Source organism: Falco rusticolus, chromosome 4, assembly GCF_015220075.1.
Source record: "Falco rusticolus isolate bFalRus1 chromosome 4, bFalRus1.pri, whole genome shotgun sequence".
Classification (NCBI taxonomy): domain Eukaryota; kingdom Metazoa; phylum Chordata; class Aves; order Falconiformes; family Falconidae; genus Falco; species Falco rusticolus.
This window is the reverse complement of record NC_051190.1, coordinates 20,674,159-20,696,187: the sequence shown is the minus strand read 5'-3', so window position 1 is coordinate 20,696,187 and position 22,029 is coordinate 20,674,159. Positions and strand designations below refer to the sequence as shown.

General features: G+C 43.6%; 1 protein-coding gene across 8 annotated transcripts in view; it reads right to left on the bottom strand.

Moving 5' to 3' along the window:
- The window catches only part of CHL1 (cell adhesion molecule L1 like), a 138,257-nt gene that overhangs the window by 22,012 nt on the left and 94,216 nt on the right, over positions 1-22,029 (bottom strand). For 7 of the 8 annotated variants that reach the window (XM_037386358.1, XM_037386357.1, XM_037386361.1 and 4 more), the window contains 12 exons: positions 21,172-21,219; positions 19,172-19,292; positions 15,886-16,070; positions 9,676-9,807; positions 8,948-9,085; positions 8,150-8,261; positions 7,282-7,448; positions 5,542-5,707; positions 4,234-4,358; positions 1,384-1,485; positions 963-1,160; positions 58-128 (listed from right to left, as the gene is read on the bottom strand). In XM_037386358.1, the coding sequence (XP_037242255.1) occupies positions 58-128; positions 963-1,160; positions 1,384-1,485; positions 4,234-4,358; positions 5,542-5,707; positions 7,282-7,448; positions 8,150-8,261; positions 8,948-9,085; positions 9,676-9,807; positions 15,886-16,070; positions 19,172-19,292; positions 21,172-21,219 (1,565 nt within the window). The remainder of the gene's footprint in view (positions 1-57; positions 129-962; positions 1,161-1,383; positions 1,486-4,233; positions 4,359-5,541; positions 5,708-7,281; positions 7,449-8,149; positions 8,262-8,947; positions 9,086-9,675; positions 9,808-15,885; positions 16,071-19,171; positions 19,293-21,171; positions 21,220-22,029) is intronic. The other variant, XM_037386359.1, reaches the window with a different exon arrangement.

Sequence of the window (22,029 nt, the reverse complement as noted above, 5' to 3'; positions counted from 1 at the left end):
GCTTGAAGGGAGAACCTGTTTCCCATATTGTAGCATTGAGGGACATGTTCGCCTTACCTCCCATTTCATCACCATTTCATTTGGTTCAGAAGCTTCAACTCGGATGTTTTCTGGGTTCTTGTCTGGAGCTGGAACCACACAGGTGATAAGGTTAGTCTGCATAGCCTGCATTTTAATTGCATTTATATCTCAAATGCAAACAAACAAAAAAAGATGTAAAAAACCTTATTTCTGTCTTACTGAGAGTGAAAGACACCTTAACAAAAGTTCATGGGATTAATTACTTGGATCAGCAAAGCTGCTGTGACCAAAACACATTGTTTATGCTGTTTTGATTCCTAAGTGCCGTTGTTGGTTGGAGCTACCAGCTAACAAGAAACTGTGACTTTTGAATTCCAAAGCACCAGATGTAGGGGGATTACGAGGAAGAGATTTTTCTCCCTATGGGGATAGTAAACAGAAGGTATGTCATTAGTGGGACGCACACAGCTGAAAGGACCTGAAATTGAAGTAAAGGGGAAAAAAATAAATAAATAAATAAAAATGCCAAGGAATGCAAATGCTGAACAGTTGGCCTCTAAAATGACTTTCAGAGACACATTTTCTGTCACGATGCGAAATGCCCTGTGAATGGAGATTTTTGGCAATTCTGTGCTGCTGCAAGGCTCCCCATAAACCCTGATCTTCTCCCGCAACGGCTTGTCCATCCCGGGCCACGACGGGCTTTAACGGTGTGAAATCAGCAGAGCTCAGGAAAGCAGTAGAGGGACCCAGGTAGGAAACACCCCGCTAACCACAGCAGCGTATTCCTCACCGCAGCATCCCTGGGCTGCCGCTGAGCAGCGAAAGCAGCACAAGCCACCCTGACTTCTTGGCACCCCTCTAAGGCACAGGAGGAAACTTTTATTCCCAGCAAAACACTAAAAATATTAACGTTCAGAAAACTAGATGGCAGTGTTTACCAGCCGGAGGTGTTGCATAGCGCAGCGATGGTTTGCTAGGCTGGCTTCTTCCCACAGCGTTCACCGACGTGACACGGAACTGGTAATTCATATACGAGGCCAGTGACAAAAGGGCTGTGGTGTCATTCCCCGGGACTCGCGTGAGCTCCTGCCACCTCCCCGGCTCCCACCGGTTCTCCTCAAACTCTATAATCGACTCTGGGGAGGAAAAAAAAACCACACCAAAACAAAACAAAAGAAAAAAAGGCAGAGCCTGTATAAATGGCTTATACATAGCAAGAATGGGAATGAACTTACACCAAATTAACTGTCATAGTAAAACCGATTAAGTATGGCTGTGAGCACGGTTTGTTTCTCCTAACAGTCATGACATGCCACAATGTTGAACAGCACAAGGTGATGCTACTGAAATCTTTCATACCGTTAACAGGGCTGTTATGGCTGGCCCCAGCTTTCCAGGACAGTCGAACACTCCGGTTCTGATTTTCAGAGAGCTGAAGGTCTTCTGGTGGATCAGGAACATCTGAGAAATAATGAAGAAGCATCAGGAGCACGGCAAGCTCTTGCCATTTGTCTTGGCATTTCCCAAGGGATGAGAACAGCAAGTTTAGTGACGCTGGTGGTAAAACATCTTTTCATTTCAAACGGAAAAGATTAGGAAAGTGTTTTAAAAAAGCTTTTAAAGATCCTTTTTATTAGAGAACACCTGACTGTATCTCCTGGTCCTGCTTTCTCCCTTCTAAACGCAATATCCCTTCTGAAGCTCATTTCCACCTACTGTCATTACTGTGCTTGCAGCAACTGATTTTTCTTTTCAAATCAACACTAAGATCTATTTAATCATTAATAGACATTGACATTGCTCTTAGCAGAAAGTTGTATTAGCATCACTTGGATTTACCCTGGTGCAAACCAGAGCAGTAGAAGGTGACCCGGCTCCAACCGTTACCGAACTTGGCCCTTTAGAGTATGAGTGAAGGGATAACATTCATTATCCCAGCCATCAGCACCTATGTTTAAAGGAAACCAGAAAATTCTTTGCCTGCCAACTCAATTCACACTGTCCAGAGGATCCAGAGCCAGAGGTGTTGGAGGTTGGTATGATAACTGCCCTGCACCTTGCGGGGACAAGCAAGCCCCGAGCACAGGACCACCCTGGTGCCACCAGAGCTCCCTTTCCAGGGACGTGGTCTGAACAGGGCTGAGGTTACCAGCACCACCAAAACAGGCTGCTCCCCCTCACAGTCCTGTGGGACACACATCTGCACCACCACCTTGTTCCTCTATGGCAGCAGGGGGGCTCTGTGCATCGGGTCGTCTGCCAAATCGCCGGTATTTGTACTTGCGAACACAGCGGTTTCAGACCGACAGCTGTACAGCCTCCTTACGGCTGGCGTTCACCACCGGCAGTCTGGCTGGGTTAGCTCGGTAACTGAAACAGGGAAGTTTTACATTTTATGGTTTTGTGTCAGGGCCTGATGTAAAAGGGTAACTTCTCGCTGAGGGGGCTGATGGCAACCCCACATCCTTCCAAAGTCACACACGCTCCCTCCCTCTCCTCAGCCACAGGGCTGCGGTTTCAAGATCTAAGAAACGTACAGACCAAGGAAACCAGACTGCACAACTTCAGGTCTTTGACCTCCTCCTGCCCCAATGTCCCAAGCACATTTTTCGCTGGCAATGTCATTCATTATAAGAAAAGCAGCCACCTTCACCACCGAGCTGTCTCTGTCATTGTGAGAAAAATTAATTGTGTTTGTACTGATTTTTTTTTCAAATAACAATATTGAGTTTTCTTGTTTTATCTCAGGGTACATCAGAAAGTTAAAAAGGTTATATTTTGGTTGGACTTCTTGTTTCAGTTTTCTTTGCATTTCTCCCCCCTATTTCTGTTGTACCTGGGAAAAATCATGAAAGCACCATTTCATCTACAGGCATTTTGCTGTTCTATTCTTGTTAAATATATTGAGTTAAAACTCAGCATATTTTAAAGATGACAATAGTGCATCTTAAAGATACCCACTCCTCTATCTGTTCATGTATCATAGAACAAATACTTAGCACCACTCTAACTGAATATTTCTTTTGCTCTTAGTTGCCCATACTCTGATGTCTCCATCTGCACCATAATTAGTTCTTTAGCCATTTCACAAGCCTTTCATTGCAAAAGAAGCCTGATTTTTTCATTTTGAAAATAACAGGTATTGTTAATCTACCAAGACCTTCCTTACATACGACAAACAAGGGGGAAAGAGCAGAAGACTGGTTTTCCTCTTCCGCAAATCACCTTTCTAAGAGGGAATAAAATGCTTCATGAAATTTTCATAAGTAATGTAACGAATAGCCTACAAACATTTTGAATTATACAGCACTAAAGAACACAGTACCATAAATAATGTGTATAGCATCTTCTTAATTTACTGAAAAATACCATTCATTTAAAGCGTGAAACATCTTGAAAGACAGATTGTCTTAGTTCTTGTTGCTGTCACTGCCAGAAATAAATTAAAATGTAAAATGAAGCAAAATTTAATGAAATTTAAATGATGCAAAACTGTCCACCAAACAAAATTTTAGCTATTGGCTGATGCCCTTAGGTACATGTGGAAAGGACTGCATATCACTCCGAAGTTCACCCCTGTAATTCCAAGTGGTCCTTCAGAAAGGGAGGCAGGTTGTAAGGTCAAGCTTCAGGCTGTGCAGGTCAAGGCTTTTCTCTGCTGTGGAGTTGCTCTTTGCCACCGGACAATAATTTATGCTCAGGTTCGCTAAGACAATTAATCCTTTTAGGTGCTTAACTTCCACTGATCTTCAGAGGACTTAGACATCTAAATACTGGCCTTGCGTCTTTCTTCAAAAAAATAGTCCAAGCAGTAATTAGTGTGCAAATGGCTAGTGAAGTGGGGTGAAGGACTGACAAAGGACTTCAAAGTAGAAGCAGAGCTATTCCCAATATGCTATTGCACCTTCCAGCCTGGACAAGCTCTTACAGCCACTGTGGGTAACTCCTGAACCACGAAGAAAGGCTGCCTCCTCCTAGGTCCCACAAAGATTGAATATAAATGGAAAGCGTGCATCGGTGGCCCTACTCCAGGCGGCACAAGAACAGCACAACTGAGGTTAACAAGCGAGAGGTACCTCACACCTCTGTGAAACTGGGTGATTGAGGCTCTGTAACTGAACTGGGCAAAAGAAGCAAGGAAGGGGCAGCAGGGCGATGGCTTTCTGTACCACACGGAGCTGCCTGAACAGCAGGGAAACATTCTCTTACCGAGAACTACCAGCTGCGATGTGGCGGTGACGCTGTCCAGAGACGTGCTAGCCACACACATGTAAACACCTTGATCCTCCAGTGTCACGCTTGATATGAACAGTGTATCCCTGTCCAGAATTACCCTGTGGGGTACAAAACCAAAAAAAAAAGGTACGTACAAATAAGGTAGAGAAAAATCTGTAAGATAAGCATACGACAGACAGACACTGCTGTTCTCCAGAAAACGGTGCATAAAAAATCTTGGTAACTGGACGTTTTGAATAACATAATTGCACATCAGGCCTATTGCTTTAAAATGTAATTGTAGTTGTATTATACCGTGCTGTAAACTATTATTTGTATTTTGTAGCAATTTAGCCTCCGTGGCTGGAAGCTGGCAAGCCTCTCTGGGGCTGAAAAGAGCCACATTGATACGCATCGGCTGAGTGTCTGGGACATAGGATTTTGGCACATCATTAAGGAGGCAAATACATGGGCTTTATGTCCGAATTTTTCAAAGGGTTGAGTAAACCCGAGCATTCCTGATCCACTTGTGTGATGTCCAATGCACCAGGGGAAGCTGGCATTAACCCACACACAAGGGCTCTGTTGCAGACATGACATTTGCTTGGCGCTATCTCCCCACACTACGTGGCCTCAGCAGGATCTTCAGCCTCTCCAGCACTGCGGTATTTAGGAAACCATCTCTCTTCTGTGGTAATTAATAAAGATGTCTGATTGCTCACTGTGGGACACTTCATATGGAATAAAGGCTGAGCTCCATCCCCTTGAGGTCAATGGAAACACAAGAGTAGGGCAAAATTCAGCCTGGACCTGTAAGTCCTAAACTCATACATAGGAAAAACTAATTGTTTTTAATGTGTACGATCTTAAGGCAGAATTCCAGAAACCTGTTTTTCATTCACTTAAATATCACAAGGACTTCATTTTGCCCAAACAGGTGTAAACCACAGGAAAATACTAGTTCCACTGAAGTGGAGAAAAAAACCCCAATGGACTACACTGGGGCTAGAGCTGTATCTTTGGGCTGAATCAACATTTATGCAATGTTGGTGATGCTGTGATGGTGAGAGAGTGAATAAAAACCAGTATCATTTGCCAGCCATGGCTCAAAACTCACAGAGATGCATTTATATTTATACATATATAAAATCCAGATCTATTCACACATTGCATGAAGAATTCTTGCAGACATAAATTTGCATTTCAGGCTATTAAGTCTCATGTTTATTGAAACTCATATTCCAGCACCATACAGCATTATTCAGCTTAGATGAAGAAAACTCTTGCTTCTTCCCTGCTTACCTGCCATCCTCCGTGCTGTTGAATGGCAGCTCATCTCCATCTTTCCTCCAGGATAATTTAAAACTGTGTTTCAAGTGTGAATCATACTCAGACTGACATTTCAATAAAATTGAATGTGATTTCAACACTCGGGGGTTCTTTGGAGTAACAACAAGTTTTGTAGCATCTGATTGATCACAGAAAAAATACTTTGATTAGGAAGAGAGACTATTACATCAAATTTTCACCAAGCACTTCATATATAAAACACAATCTTAGGAGCAACAATCATGTCTTTTTTGTTACATATACAAACATTTCGAGTGAAGGATGGCTGTTTTCGAAACAGATATTTGCCAGGATTTAATTTTCTATCCTGAAAAATTGTTTTTTCGTTCACTCCAAATGGAAGAGCTCCAGGGGAAAAAGAAAACCAACTCAAAAAACCTACAAAAAAAGTCACAGGTGAAAATCCTTGTTAGCAGACTGTCATGAAATGGATGATAAAAAAAAGGCTTGAATATGACTTTTATGTCCAATTGCCATTTGAGATAGGCTTTGGCAATGATCCAAGAAAAATTACAAGCTTATTAAAGTCAAGTGAGAAAAAATTATTGCAATCAAGTTTGTTCTTTTAATTGACTCTAATCTGAATGCAGAAACAGATGAATAAGTAAGAAGAAAGCACTTGGCTGAATTTATTTTTACAGTGAAATGTTGCTCTGTAAGAGTTTCATTGTACATTTTCATGTTTATTATCACTGTAAAATTTACAAAGCAAAGGGTGGGTGGAAATTGAACACAAAAAGAGTGGGTTTTGTTTCTCATGTTTGTCATAGCAAATCTGCATTAGAGAGTTCTTCTGAGGACTTTGCTAATAGAGTATTTAAGTCTGGGGTGGTTTTTTTGGCAAGTCCTAAATCCTCAGCGAATTTAGATACAGCCCATTAAATTTAAACCTGTGTGCTCAACTGTCCACTGCCATCACATCCTTCAGTGGAAAATCCCTCCTGCCCAACCACGCACATAAATCCCTTAAAGCAGAATTGGAACACAAGGGATGTATCTGAAATTTAGAAGTAAACACATTTCAGTATTTTTTTTCCCTATTTACAAATATTTGCAAAGTTGATAATAAGGCAAAGGCCTAATGCGAATCCCTTACACCAACATCACCACCTAACTCATCTTGCTGCAAGGTTCTTGGGGTTCACTGTAGAAGTTGATTCAGTTTGGGATGTAACTGCTGATCAACAGGAGGGATGGCAGCTATAGGAGGATGCCCAGCTTCATCCCAGGATGTGGGAGCTTCAGGGACCCTGTCCGGCTCAGCAAGGACCCCCCCAAGCCCACGAGCACAGGGAGGGCTGTGGGCTGCTGAGGATCTGCCAAGAACCTGCTCTGAACGTAACAGAGCTGGTGGCGTGAAGGAGGGGAAATCCTTTAAAGATAATAAAGTTAACAGATCTTTGAAGTAAACTGCAAGTTTTCGGTGGCTTACGCAGCTTCTGCAAGTGTGAAGAAAGTAAATGTCATGTGCGAGCATGGAGAAATCACACAGAAAAATGGAGACAAATACTAATTGCTGCATATACATGAGACCTGTGGCAATTTCAGGTCAACATACAGAGAATTTATAGCCTCACAGAATAAATCTGTACCTTGGAGTGAATATTTACTAATTACTTATTCACTGAAAATTTGTAAATATACAGCCTCAGCAGATGTCAAAAGTCTTTCTGTGCACAACTGATCCATTACCTCTTATATCCAGATTAGCAGTAATTGCTCTTTTTCCAACAGAGTTTGCAGCCCAGCAAGCATACGAGCCCGAGTCTTCTTTCTTCGTTTCTTTGATCTCTAGGGTGCCGTTCTTATTTAACTCATAGCGCAATGCTGAAAGTGGCTCTATGCTGTCATCCTTCGTCCTAAAGATGATAACAAGAGTTACGGGTTGTTTCTAGGGCTGCAGGAACTGTTATTTCATGGTTAGCAGGTATCGCAGGGAACACAGGAATTTGGGGAGCTGGCCTCAGCTCTGCCACCAAGCAACCAAGCCACGATTAGCAAGTCACTTTACACACGTGCAGCACATCATAAAGGGACATAAGCTTCCTGCAAACCAAAACCATGCTGACAGCGTCTAGCAAGGTCTTTGAACTAGTCTGGCTGAGTCTTTAATCTATAGCTGTCATCTGCAATTTTATTGCACCTGCCAAGCGCTGTGACAATGCTGTGATTTCCAACGTATGGAACCATTTCCAGGTCAATACAGTCTGTAAGTCATGCCGTTCCCACCTCAATAATGTGTCCAAACTCAAAAAGTTGCCAAGATTTAACTAAAGCCGATGAGGCTATAGCAGGCTTTGGGTCCATACAGCATGGGTTTAATGAATGTCCCAGCGCTTGTCTCACACAGGTGTCGAGGACTTTCACCAGCCTCCCTTTAAAAACCAGTTCTTCAAGGTTCTTGAAAGTGCATTTAAACACAGAATATTTACATTGTATACAGTTTTGTAAAACATTTCTAATTTTAACTGCACAGAAACAATAACCAGCACATTTCTCAGTGTTTGGGGAGCCTGTATGAGCTTGCTTCACATGAAAACATCAGTTCTCAGTGGCTTACCATCTAATATCTGCTGCAGGCGAGGCAAAAATCTCACAGTGCAGGAAGGCACTGTAACCCACAACTGTGGCATAGTTTTCACCATCTGAGGTCAGTATTAAGGGAGCAATATCTGCAGAAGAGAATGCAAAATGAGCAGCACTGCATTTCAGAACTGGGAATATAAATACTGTCCCCGCATCATCCCCTTTTCCAACAAAGGTCAAAGGCTTAGCCACTTAATGGGAATTTCACTGCCTTTTGGAACTAGTTGCACTGAGCAACTGAGGTCTCATAAGCTTCACCGACACAGATAACAGCAACTGACTGCTGGACATGTCAGAACAAGAAACATCAGTGTGCTCCAGGAGAGAAACCAGACCTGGTTCTGCTTCCTCTAGAGACCTCTTTTATTAAATACATTCCCATCACTCCCTTTCTTTGAAGAACAGGCTGAGCACCACAACTGAAATTAAAGATTAACAATACACTTAATAATTCAATAACAGAGTTGTGGTCACAACTCAGCCCCCAGTGGTTTTAGTACATTTGAATTCAAAAGGTTTTGAGCCCAACCACAACCATGTTTTTTAAAATAAAGAATATATCAAAGCTCACGAGCACTTATACTAAGTATATAATATTACCCTTGACAAGGCTTGTTGCATTCGTTTAGACAACACATTTCTTAAACTCTGGAGCCAATGCAAAGGGACAAAGACGTGGTTACAAACCCCAAGCTGTTCCAGTGATTCAGTCAGCAGAATGGGAGGTAGCCAGATGTTTCTCATGCACAGGGAAGGGTGGGAGGGTACTCACTGAGGACGTTCACATTGGCGCTAGCAAGGATGGTGCCATGCTTGTTGCTGGCCTCGCACTGGTACACAGCACTGTCGTGGAGCTGAAGGTTGGTAAGGCTGATCTCTCTGGCAGAGATTCTCCCTCGGAAGGTCCTACCTGGAAAGACCCAGACTGTCAGGAGCTGGGGGAAACACCATGACTGTGGAGTTCACAGTCTCTCTTCATTCCTTGAAAGTCAAAACATGAAGCACATCTTCAAGATCAACACAGGACCTTGCTCGAGAGCTGGAGATCAAGTTGCAGAGCACTGCCTTTGTCAGCGCTCCTGTGGCCTTAAGAAAATGTTTCAGAGCACCAATTTCCAGTAAAATCCCCACACAGGCTTTTTTAAATGGTAGTAATAATACTGCTGCAGCAGGGAGAGGGCCTGTGCTCCCCAGCCACACAGTCACTTGTGCTTACTCAGAAGCACAAAGACCAGGAGCCCTCAACGAACATAAGCTACCCCAGGTCCCCAAAAGACGGGCATGTTACGGGGCAAGGCAGATGCAGCAACTCCTGGGTACCACCCCCCACACCCTGTGGCTTCCATCCCTACTCCCTTCCAGATCACATCTGAACGTCAGCTTTACTAGTCAATAAATATTCATTCATGTCACATGAGACCTCACTCAGTGCACTGGGATTCGTGTGTTCCCTCTAACTGGGCGCAGAAGGGGGACGTCCCACCCTACAGCAGAACTTACTGTCGATGGGCATCCCGTTCAGTTTCCACTGAATGGTCGGCTCGGGGTTGCCAATAGCTTCACACAGCAGCACAAGATTTGTTCCTACGCTGTAAACACCACCTTCGGGCTCCTTTATCCACCGGGGAGGCTCTGCAAAGAGGGGACACGGCAGGTATCAGGGCCCCAGCCAGCCGCGCCCGTCCCTGCTGTCTCTGTGGTCCTCCAGGAGATGGCAAGCGCTGCCCACCGCTCCCAGCCAGCTCCTGGCAGCCTACTGGGTTCTTGCAAACCGATGTTACAAAAGGTAAAACAAGCAACAGCACACATCAGGTTCTGTCCTTCAGACTCTGTGAAATGTGTCAGGGAGAGGGTGTAGGAAATGGGCAGCGTTAATCCAAGTGGAAAACAAATGCAAATGGGAGGTGAGAGGCTAGGGAAGGAGGCAAACCTGAACAGGTCAGCATTTTCACAAGGACCCTCAGACACGAGACTGTGGTCTGTGAAATGAGGTGAGGCTATTTCGGCAGCTCAAACAAGATGCAAATATCCACCCAGCCCAAATCCCCATCACTAGACAAGAGCAAGTGGCTCCCACCCCCTTGCCCAGGAGCGGCCGGAGGGCAGCGTGCTGCGCCGCAGCGATGCTCCACGACAGGACACAGCACCTCCATCTGCTCATCGACGTGTGCTGACGAAATGCATTGTGATTTTTCAATATTCTGGTTTTCCATCATGTATTCATGATGGAAACGTATTTAGGAATGCTGACACATTCTCTTACCACGGGGGGATGACAGAACCTCCATCCTGAGCAGCAGCGCAGAAAGGCTGCCCACAGGGTGGTGGTAGAGGAGCAGCAGTGTGGCAGAGGAGCTGCAGTGTGCTGCTGCATTCCCTGGGCTCGCCTCTTTCCCAGCACTGCCAGCTAAACTGAGAGAGCTCTGGAGAAACCTTCTCTGCAGAGCAGCGCCCGAGCACCAGGTACCCACACCTCATCGGAAAAACACAACCGTAAGGGAGGGAAGGGAACAGAGAGGGGAGAAAAAGCATTAATCTGATGAGTGCTTTGCTCTCTACAGACCGAACGCAGGTCCCTGAGCCTGCCTACTTTTCAGTGGGCAGGCTCCATCCAAAACACAGCCCTGAACTCCTCATTATCTCTCCCCAAGAAGCAGCAAACTTCCACATTTTAATTCCAGACCCAACGCTACCTCTTCTGCATGTGCTGGGCAGATCCCTGGGCCTCTTTCCCTATTAGAAAATGATGACCTAATGTATGGGAAACATGAGGATTCATTAGTTAATGCTTATAAAACGCTTTGAAGATTAACAGAGCTGTTGCCTGGTAATACATCTCCAGATGTTATCAGTGTGATATGCTAAAACAAAGCATCATTGCTCACGTTCACACAGACATATTGAAAAACCACCTCTGAAGTGTGACACACAAGAGATTCTACACACGCTCCACCGTTTCCACAGTAAAGCACCCACGGAGACATCGTTAAACAACATCTAAAGGCTGAAGTAAAATCCAACACACTGAAGCTTATCTAAAATTATAAAATCTTTGCATTTCCTTCACACAGTACAGATTTCTCCTACTGCCTTCCTCACACTGCTGGTCGCCCTCTCGCAGCGCAGCGTGTGACGTGACCATGCTGGCTATGCTTCCTCGTATTTGGCTCCAGGAAAAAACTCTGCAAGCAGCAGAACATTTTGATTTTGCAGATCTTTTGTCTCTTCTCTCTCTTCTATATTATGCTTTCATCAGGAAAAGTCAGGTCAAAGGCATGGAGGTGAACAGGTTTGTATCAGTGCTGATTATTTTGTTTGGTTTTGTTTTGTTTTTTCCCCTCTAGGTCTGCCACAAACACAGTACTTGAGACAGGATATTTCCTTGTTTTGGAGGAGGTGAGACACCAAACATAGACTGAATACAAACTACCCAATGGATCCCTTCCTATTTCCATCTGTGCATACACTGAAGTGAGCTGCAGATACATTATGCCACCGCTTTCCTTCCTCAGCGTGGAAATTGCTGGGGTTGCCCCAAGAAAATGATGCAGCTGAGAAACCATAGGCAACAAGATTTTGCCAAGTATGAAATGTAATTTCACAGAAAGGCTGAAGAACCTCTTTTCTGCATGGCAGATACGCTGTACTTCTAATAAGTATATAAAATATGAGAATAACAAGATACACGTATTTTTTAGCAACTGCAGAAACAAGTGGCTAGATAGTCCACTAGTCTGTGAGCAAACCGGCGTGGCAAACAGTTCATTGCATATTGTATTATTCTTGGTAAGAGCTATAAATGGGGGTCTGGGTTAAGAGATTTATGTCTTTATGGGAATATAATTACAGGTCCAAAAATGGAAGGGATCGAAAATGGGCACCTGGCCCACCCTTCTGCAACACAGCAGGATCATCTACTCCTAAAATTCCCCTGGTGGATAGAAACCTTCACCTCAGCCTCCCATGATGTCTATGGCAGCACTACGCTTTCCCCCCCGACTAGAACAAGCTTTTAAGGTCTAACCACCTTCTGCCTTGCTGCAGTTTCAGTCTATGGTAACGGATGCTATGCCTAGGGAACTCTGTGAAGAAACCTCGGTTCATCTGAAGGCTGTTATGCCTTCCCCAGATCCATTCCTTCTTAAATTAAGTAGATCTATCATTTTTTTTTTTTTCTTAAATGCCATGTTCTTGAGCTTTGTGATTGCCCTTGCTGCTTTCTCCTTTCTCCTGAACTGTCTTGAGGTAACCCCAGCCCTGATGAAGTGCATGGCATAAAACTGGTCAAGTCACATGCAGCCTTACCAGCTCTCAGTAGCCTCTCTTAAAACACTTTCCTTTACACTTTCCAGGACAATTTTTGCTTTTTCTGCAAGATTACTATTTCCAAGCTCTGTTCAGCTTGTATCCAGCATAACCTCCAGACTAGTCTAAGCAGGCATTTTCCATCCTCTGCTTATGAAGCCAGTTAGCGCTGCCTGATCAGGACTGGTTTGCACTTGTGGTTACTGAAGCCCATCCTTTTTATTCCAGACCATTTTTCCAATTTGTCAAGAACATTTCAAATTCTCACATCTTCCCAAAGGCTGGCAATCCATCCCACTTCAGGGGCATCATCGGCAGCTTCCGCTGCAGCTACACCTTGGTGTCTGCGGCCCTACCGAAGCACTTTCCCAGTGAAGCCCAGAACTACAGTTCGAGCCTGATTAAACCAACCAGCCATGGTTCTGCCTCACATTACTTTCATCTATTTTATTTTTCTCTAGATGAGTAATGAAAGTATTATGAAACATTACTGCAAAGGACCTTAGTTATTATATCATTACTATATTTAATCATTATATTGTAATAATTATTTCTATTAAAAACAGTCTGGGAGCCTCAGTCAAGATCAAGGTACTATCAGATCAGGCACTGTGATAGGGACAAGATTTTGAGGTTGTATGTTTATTTTATATTGGGCTTGACAGATTATATACAATAACCAAATACACAAACATTTAAAGTCAAGACAATTTGTAGGCTTGCTTTTCTGCTGCTTGCTTTTTTTTTTTTTTTTTGTTATAATTATCTCTCGTTCTAATAACAACAATGGGGCTTTTGTGCCTGCACCAATGTTCCAGGCCACATCTCTCCTTGCAAAGAGAGATTAAAATGCTCAAACAGTCAAGCAATTTGCTAGCTGAATATTTTTATATGCTTGGTAATAATTGCCTGAATCTTTGCCCTCAGACTCCTGTAGGATTAGTAAGTGGGCTGCATGCAAATATCATTGATTAAGTCTGTTATTTAGAAAGCTGGGGTATTGGTCTGAGATCCTCAAATAGCAGAAAGAGGAACAGAAAATTTGACAGAGTGCAGAAATGATAGCAAAATCCTGATTTACACACCCGCACTATGTTGGCGGTTAATAACTGAGATAATTTTTCTTCCATGTTTAATTTTCTCCTCCCTGCATACATCCTTAGAGAAGAGCCTGTCAGGTGCGAGGAAGCCCTACGTCAGCACAACCTCCCTGAAGCCCACCGAAATTAATGCTCACTTCCACCAACTCAAGATCTGCCCTTGAATGCGCACAGAGGAGTTGCTGCAAGAATGATGAACGTGCCCATCTCTGATTAATGATAGTGACATTTGCTGGTTAGAAAATCTAAAAGACAGTGTTTGGGCTCAATTTTACCTTGATACCCTGCATGTGAGGTGGCTCCTAACAGGAAGAATTCCTGTTGGTGACAGTAGCCATCATTAGCTACACACATGGAAAATGAATGTAATAGCAAAAGCATTTTTTACATTGCAATGGCTACAGTGGGATTATTTCTTTTTTTTTTTTTTTTTTTTTTTAAGTACTTGTTTGTTAATGAGCAGGAACAACAACTTGCCAGAAAGCCTTCTTCCCTCTGGAGACTGGGGGAGAAAGGGGTCAATATTCTGAACTGCTTAATTAATGTTATTTCTCTGGTATTTTAGTTTTTGCAGCTCCTGCAATTTCTTTGAAGGATTCAATTTTTACAGCCCAGAAAATCATAGCCAGATTGTTAAAATATTCAGCTACAGCAGAGATGCTCCAAACCATCTGGAATGATTTCTAGGAGTCAGCACTTCCCCTCCATCGCAGCTGAAAACTTGCCATGCCCTGGTATCCCCCTCTGCCACGCTTCCAGGAAGGGAAAGAAGACTGCAAGACACAAGGTTGTGTCAAGTGAGTGGGGATGATTCATCACGTACTGGGAGAAAAGGCCTTTTCTCAGCTGAAGAGTAAACACAGAGCAGGTAGCTGGAAGTGCCCTTCCTCCCGTCAGGAATCCTTGTGACCAAGAGGGAGAAGAAGAACAGATTAAAATGAAGCGGTTGGCAGCCTCTGACAGTTTAATACTGCCTGGGATTTTTTTCTTTTACTTTGCAGAGCAGAGGTTGGAGCGTTTTTCATCAGTAAAGAGAAAATGTTTTCAGCAAGTTCTTCAGCTGTGCTTCAGGAGTCTCATTTTGAGGCTATTTATGGGCAGCATTGCTGAAAGAGTTGCAGTGGCACTGATAGTTCTGCAGGGCTCGCTTGTCTCATTTATTTATTTTGCTCCTGGAAAAGAGCATGTGCACCTGCCTCATGTGAAGGGCTCACACCTTCAGGGTTTGGGGAGAAGGGAGAAAAGAGGATGGAGGAAGAGCAGGCGCTGTGCACTTGTACCTGCATGCTGCAAGATGCTGGTTATGAAGGTATCTCAGCTGGCTTCATTAATCTACCTTCTTCTAGCAACAAAATAAATAAATGGTGACCAAATGGATGCACAGACACACCAGGTTCTTTGTTTTGCTAGCCTAGCACGAGCAGCCAGCACTGACCCTGTTCAGCCACCTGCACGCAGGCATGCCCGTGCACAGGGATGCACCACCCTACGCACAAGTGTGTAACACACACAGGTGTAACCCCAAGGCTATTTATGGGTGCTGCTAATACAGCACCTTTCCCAGCACACAGACAAGGGTGGGAACGGGCCTTGGATTACTTAGAGGGGTGACAAAAAGGGTCACGTGGGTCACATTTCAATTTTTTTAAATGGTTAAAAATTGGTTAAAAGTTTGGGTTTTTTTAACTTTGTTTCATACGTTTTTATGATACTTTTCAGGGGTTATAGAAACCAATCCTAGCTCAGGTTGTCCCATACAAAACTGACAGCAAGGGAGCACACGAAGGAGGGAAAGACAGAGAGGGGTGGTACCCTGTTTGCTAACTGTGTTGTTACAATCCTCCCTAGGCATTCAGTTTTGGTGGAAGTCAAAGGGAGGAAACCGGGCTCAAGGTACCTCTGATCTGGCCCAGCATGGCCATTTCCACGTTCTGTATGAACAAGTAGGATAATTAGATCTTTTGATCTGACATTCAGATTAATACAAGGCATTTATTTCATCAATATCTCTGCTTGACTAACTCACGTGTTTACAGCACCGAATCTGTTCAGATATTTGTACTCCCATTCACCACTGCATAGAGCCTTCATGGTTCAGGAAAAAAAAAGGTATTCTTTTGGGTTTTTTTTCTAAAAAGGTGCTACTTTCTGCAATCTTCCCAAAACTATAAGGCGGGTCCTTAGCTCTCATAAATCGATAGAGTTGGTTGAATTATGCCAAGTGATATTAGCAAAGGTCCTTGTCCACTTCCCTTTGACCACCTCCCTATTCAAAATCAATAAGCTTAGTAAAGCGTACTCAGACCTTCCACATGAACGTGGAACTCATGCTTCGCCCTCCCCATGGGGTTGCTGGCCGTGCACTGGTATGTTCCTTCATCGGCTGCAGTCACTTGGTCTATCTTCAGTATCTTCCCAAAATTTTCTGTTTCTGGTTCGTCCTTGGGCAGGTTTCCAGTGACCTTGACCCAGCTTAGATGAGGAGTTGGGCTAATAGCAAAGAGAAAAAAAAAGAAAAAAGAAAAAAAAAAAAGAAAAAAAAAAAGAAAAAAAAAAAAGAAGATATTTTTGAGTTCAATACTGGGCTGCTGTAATGCTTAATGTCAGCAGAGCTGCTGGACTTCATGCACGTGGTCTTCAGAGTCTTTCTGGCCCTTTTAGAACACTGGGGCTATACTAAGGGACTAGAGACCACAACCCATCTACACTGCTTTTTGATTTGAAGGGCTCCTATGAGTAAGTTCTTCACAGCCAACACCAGGCCACGGCATGGGGCTGCATTCCTGGTACACGTGTTGGCACGGACTGCGGGAGAGGGACTCGGCTCATTTTGTCCAAGTCCAAAAGGGCACTTGAGGACAGACAAGGAGGTAAAGACTTCATTACAGTGACTTCACTCAGTGCCCTGCCTGGTTAGAAAGGTGGCCAACTGTCGGAGATGGCTGAAAATGCTCCTTACGTCTTTAGAAAGCAAATGGCAGGGACACAGAAAGGCAGGACAGGCTGTTGTCTGCACATTCCCAGCTGGGCTTCATGACCCTGACACCGTACACGACGCACATACACAGTGTCATATCTGCTTACTCTTTTGTCCATCTGTTATTGTGGCACAATGCCCAGACACAAGCTACTCCAAGCCTCGGGTACCAAGAAAGTAGGGTTTGCCACGGGCAGCGAGCACAACCGTGCAAATATCCTATTATTTCCTGCAAGAGTCCCTGCCCTGCTCTTGCACCACGGTCAGGCTCTGTGTTGCCTTGGTGTTACACTGAGGCAAAGCCCTCCTGACGCTGTCGTTTACTCAGAATATCAGTCTTCAAAACTGACAGATTGGAAATGTACTTAATTCCTTATTTTGCAGTTGGCTGCCCCTGATCTTAGTTACTTGAAATCTGGTTCAGTCTATCCGCTTCCGTGGTTTGTGGACATTTGGTGGGATGGATTGGCAGAGATATAGGCAAAGCTGATCATTTTTCTGCTGAAAATGGGAATTTTAGCAAATAAAAATAGCATTATGTTTTGATCTAAACGTTGCAATTTTGAAGGGTTTCAAGGAAAAAATATTTGCTTGATGATCAAACGAAGTACTTTGTCTTCCTTCAAAAGTGATTATTTAAAAAAAACTTTCTGTTTGAAAAGTACTTTTTAAAAAAAGTTTCCTGGGAAATTTTGAGTGAAAGAAAAATTTTTTTTATTATTTTTTAAAACTTTTTTTCCCAATAAACAGAAAGCCTTTTCTGGCTCTCTCTTCTTATACATGATATTAATTCTCCCACATGAAAATTCATATTTGTGTATTTCCAAGGTGATTTGCCTAGTAAGTACCTTGAAAACACTATAAACTCATAACTGTGGACTTGTGGAGGTTTGTGGGCCTGCAAATTAGCGTGATAGGTAGTGAAGTAGACAAGGAAGTTTCGCAACAGATACTTGGAGTGAATCCCATAGACACAAGGAATTCACCTTCTCTCAGGAATGACAACCAACTGCAGAGGCATCATCTTGCCAGCTTAAATGAGCAATGCCCTTTCAAGCCCACATGGCAAAACAAAATACCCTAAACATGTTTGTTCAGGCAGATGACTACCCTGATTCTGGAATTTTATAGAGGGGATATAATTGCACAGCCTTTAATACGAATTATCTACCTGCTGCCCACCTGCCTTCACAGCCCCGCAGCTCTGCCGTACAGCACGAGGAGACGATGATTTAAGTTGCCTTTCCACAAACAACTCTACCACGGATAAACCAGAAATGACTGTGCTTTCATTTGTGGGTTTAGTGGTTGGAGAGATGCTCGCTTTACCTATTTCTCTGGTGGCAACTCTTCTGGGGTGGACTAGGGCACCTACAAGCACACGGTAAAAACTGGAGAACTGGACTTTAGGGAAAAGCGGAGCTCACGGCTGCCCGAGCTACGGCAGCAGGAGCAAGGGCTGAGAGGGGCATTCAGAGCTTCGTCGTGAGGACCGCACTTAACATCTATTCAGCCATTCCCTTTCCTTCCTTACTTTTATTTCATCCTGTGTTATTTACAACAAGGACCAAAATTGTCCTGATTCCCCATCACCTGCCATCTACTTTAACCCTTCCCTATATTCTTACAGCAACCATCTCCTCATCGAGGAGATACTCTGCCGTACTTAGTGCAGCCAGATCCACAACTAGAGCTTGAGTAGTGCTGTAACATAAATGCTGACAGCAATAACCAGCTCGAGCTACCCTGTGCAGCACAAAGCACCGGGGAGGTGCACAGGAATAAGCCCAAGCAGGAAACACTGGAACTAAACCTGAAATTAGCTCGTTACCGTTTGTTTTAGGGGTCAAGCCAACACAGCTGACTCCAGTTCACTACTTTTACATAGCTGTGGGCTTTGATCCATGACATATTGTCATCTGTGGGAACATCATGGAAGGAACATCCTTTCCATGGAAATTCTAGGTGCGGGCAACCGGACCACAGGAAGTGGCCAGGTTCACATGCGCTCCTGAGCCAGCATCTCCCACCGCAGCTGGGCTAGATGGATCACCGATTTCCCTCCACGGGACTCTTCTTTAATGGATGTCTTATATTACATCACTCAAGAGCTTTGCTTTTAAAAACCCGAGATCTGACACAAGTAAAGTTCTAAATGATTCTTGAGCACTGAACCAAAACTGAATTGGCAAAACTAGAAAAGAAATATTACAGGTTGTTAGCCAAACCACAAAACCTGAGTTCTGTTGTTATTTAGCTTCTCAACATCTCAAAAGCAGTACTAGTGAAAAAAGTTTGATAGCAGGCTTTTTTTAATGTAACAGCAAATATATATATAAAAAAAATCAATACTTACCATGCTATGATTTTAATTACTTGTTTATAGGCTATAGCAGTAACAAATACATAAACGCTGCGTGCCAGCTCTGTACTGCTTTACAAGGAGTCTGCCTGCCTCAAAAAAACTTGGCAGTGAGGATCAACTTCAAACTGCATAAGGCAGTATATTATAGGTATATTCTTTTGTAGTTGTATAATTGTTAACATAGCTTTTTCTTTGTTCAGTTCTATTTCAAAAGGTGATTAAGTTTGTGCAGTATTGTGCATTACTCACAGCCCTTCGGCAATACATTCCAGGAGCAGGACACCTCCCTTGATGACAGTGACTGATGAGCTACTGCCAGCAGATTCAGGAGGGATCAGCAGTTTGGGTTTTCTTTCCTTGATAAAGTTTGCTAAAAAATAAAATAAAATGAAAGGTAAGAGCCTTTGCTTATTCTTGAATAATGCCACAAACATTACTTCTGTCAGAAGGTTTTTCGATATTGATTTTTAAATTTTCTTTTTTATTTATACAGTTTGAGACTAATCCAGGACTCTCCTATTTCTCCTGGTAACAGTCAGACCATGGCTACAGCGATAACAACAGGCAGCAGCACTGGTGAAGCCTCTTTTCCTACGGTTTCATGTCCTGCTTTATCAGCACTGGTTCTTTCCATCGCACACCTCAGCCACCCCTGGTACACCAGTCTTCTCAGCTGCTGACCTGCTCCCACACCACCTTTCTTAGCACCGTTCTTCTGCATTGCCTCCATCACCTTTTAGATATCAGATGAAAGCCCATCCTTCCTGACTTGACCATCCTACAAAAATGTCCTTCTTGCTATAATTATTAAATCTACAGTAATGGAGATACAATTTGTAAGGAAGACTGTTAAAATAATAAAACAAGATTGACCTGCATTTGATTTCAACGGACCATTTGTTCCAGCCTGCCAAACAATGGTTTCATGATGAAATACGCATGGAGTTAAATGGCTATCCAGTTATCACTATAATAACAATTAGCACAGTAATGAATAAGTCCCCAAATGGTACTAGTTCTTCAAAAACAGTCAGTTATGGATGATTTGGTAAAAGACTACATGTATCTCTCTGAACCATTTTATAAATTTTTTCTTCTGTCCCCTTGCTTTGTATATCTACAAATCTGTGTCACGAGCGCTCAGAGCTGCAGCAAAACACTTTGGTGCCTCTGGATACGCTCACACGTGTCCCATCTGCCCTCCGCCTCCCGCCGCCAAAGGCAGGCCGTCCCCTTTCCCAACTGGCAACAGGAGTTCAGAACATCTCTTCGAGGGAAAAACTGTTCTGTTGAGTGTCCGTCACTCTGCACAAGCCCTGCTTGTTCTGTTCGCAAGGCTCAGCCTCCTGGGGCTGCAGGGCTGATCGACCCCGACAGACGCCAGGAGAACCCCCTTCCCCAAACCCCCAGCACCTCTCCAGGAAAATGGGGCTGCCCAGGAGATTCAAACCGGGTGCTTCAAAAAACAGAGACTCTCAAAAGCAACTTAACCACATAAATCAGAGTCAAGAGCTAAATACAAAACCCAAGACTCCCATTTTCACTTATTTTAAACAAAATTAACTGGACGGAGAGTTGCAGAAAGAGCCGCTAGCTGCCTTCTGGCTTACCCACGTTGCCTGCCTAAACCTCAGCAGAGTGTTTTCAGGACATTGCTCCCCAAAAGGGGCACAGAGCGAGGGCAGATGTGAAGCCCCAGGATGAGCAGTGTCAGACAGGGCGATGCCGAGCCAAGGAGCGCCAGCTCCCACCCACTGCCGGGTACAGGGTCCGTGGGGACGGCTAACACACAGTGCCTAAAGCTCTGCAAATCCACACTTCAAGCTCCCCCCGGAGCAGCCCCAGGGTGACCCTTCGGACATGAATTTGTGGTTTCAAACAGTGGGTACCTAATGTCAGCACCTTCATAACCACCAGAGGAAGGTTTGGAGCATCCAGCTCTGGCTCCTGCTCTGAACTGGTAACACCAGAAACCCAGGACATCAGCCTCCTTACTTACATCACATAATGAAATGTGAATGCTCTTTTCTCAAGTAAGAAAACTAGCTCTTTGTTAAAAAACCTTCAGATTTCTGTCAGAAAGTACAAGATGAGCAAATTGCACTCCATGGACCACTTAAATCCATCCCATCACAATAAAATGGCTTTTGTGATTTTTTCTTTTCCTTTTTCCTGAGCAGCAGCTCACATTTTGTCCCAGCTGGGAGATTCCCAGTTTAAAGGCTAAATAACAGACGCATTCAACTCACCCTTAGTAACTGCAGCGTTAGGTGAGCCTGAGTCATTAGCATGCTTAACTGAAATAAATAAAAGTGACAACCAAACACAAACATGCATAATCGATATAGAATCAAAAGAAATAATAAATCAACCAAAACAAAAACATGCCCCCCCCTCCCCAATATCTGGCATAAAAGAAAGAAACGAGGAAAAAATATAAAGCAAAGCAATAGATGACCAACACATTTCTGAAAATACAAAGAAAACTCTTCAAAGATACATATTATTCAGTAAAATACTCCATGGGTAATACAACCATCATTTCATCCTAGATAGCTGGTACAATAACAAAATCACTTGGGCCTAAGCATCCACTGTGAAGAGATTTGATGAAATAATATATCCAGCATCCTTTTTCTTATTGCTCAACTTTTTTTTTTTTTTATATATATATATGTATTTTATACAGTACCTGTACTAAAGGCACTGCTTTGCCTGCACTCAGACTGGTGGCTGCGATGGGAAGGTGCAGGTGCTGAAGTGCGGTGCTGGGCCACCGCCAGGGCTATCAGAAGCCCCACAGCCCATCCCCACCTCACTCCTGCAGTCCCTGTGTGACTGCCTGTGGGGCTGGACCCATCGGGAAAGCCACAAGGCAGCAGCATTCCATTTTGGTATTTTTCTCACCATTGTTATCGCAAGATACAGTTTAAGCAAGTATCAAGATATTGAAAGCCATCATTAAACCTTTATCCTTTTACACCAACAAGAAGACTCTCACAATCATGTATTAAATATCAGGCTTTCGTTCACAAAGAAAAATCTCCTTGGCTTTCTGGGCTGCAGAACCCCAAAAGGTCAGAAGTGTTAGTGACACAAAAGAGTGA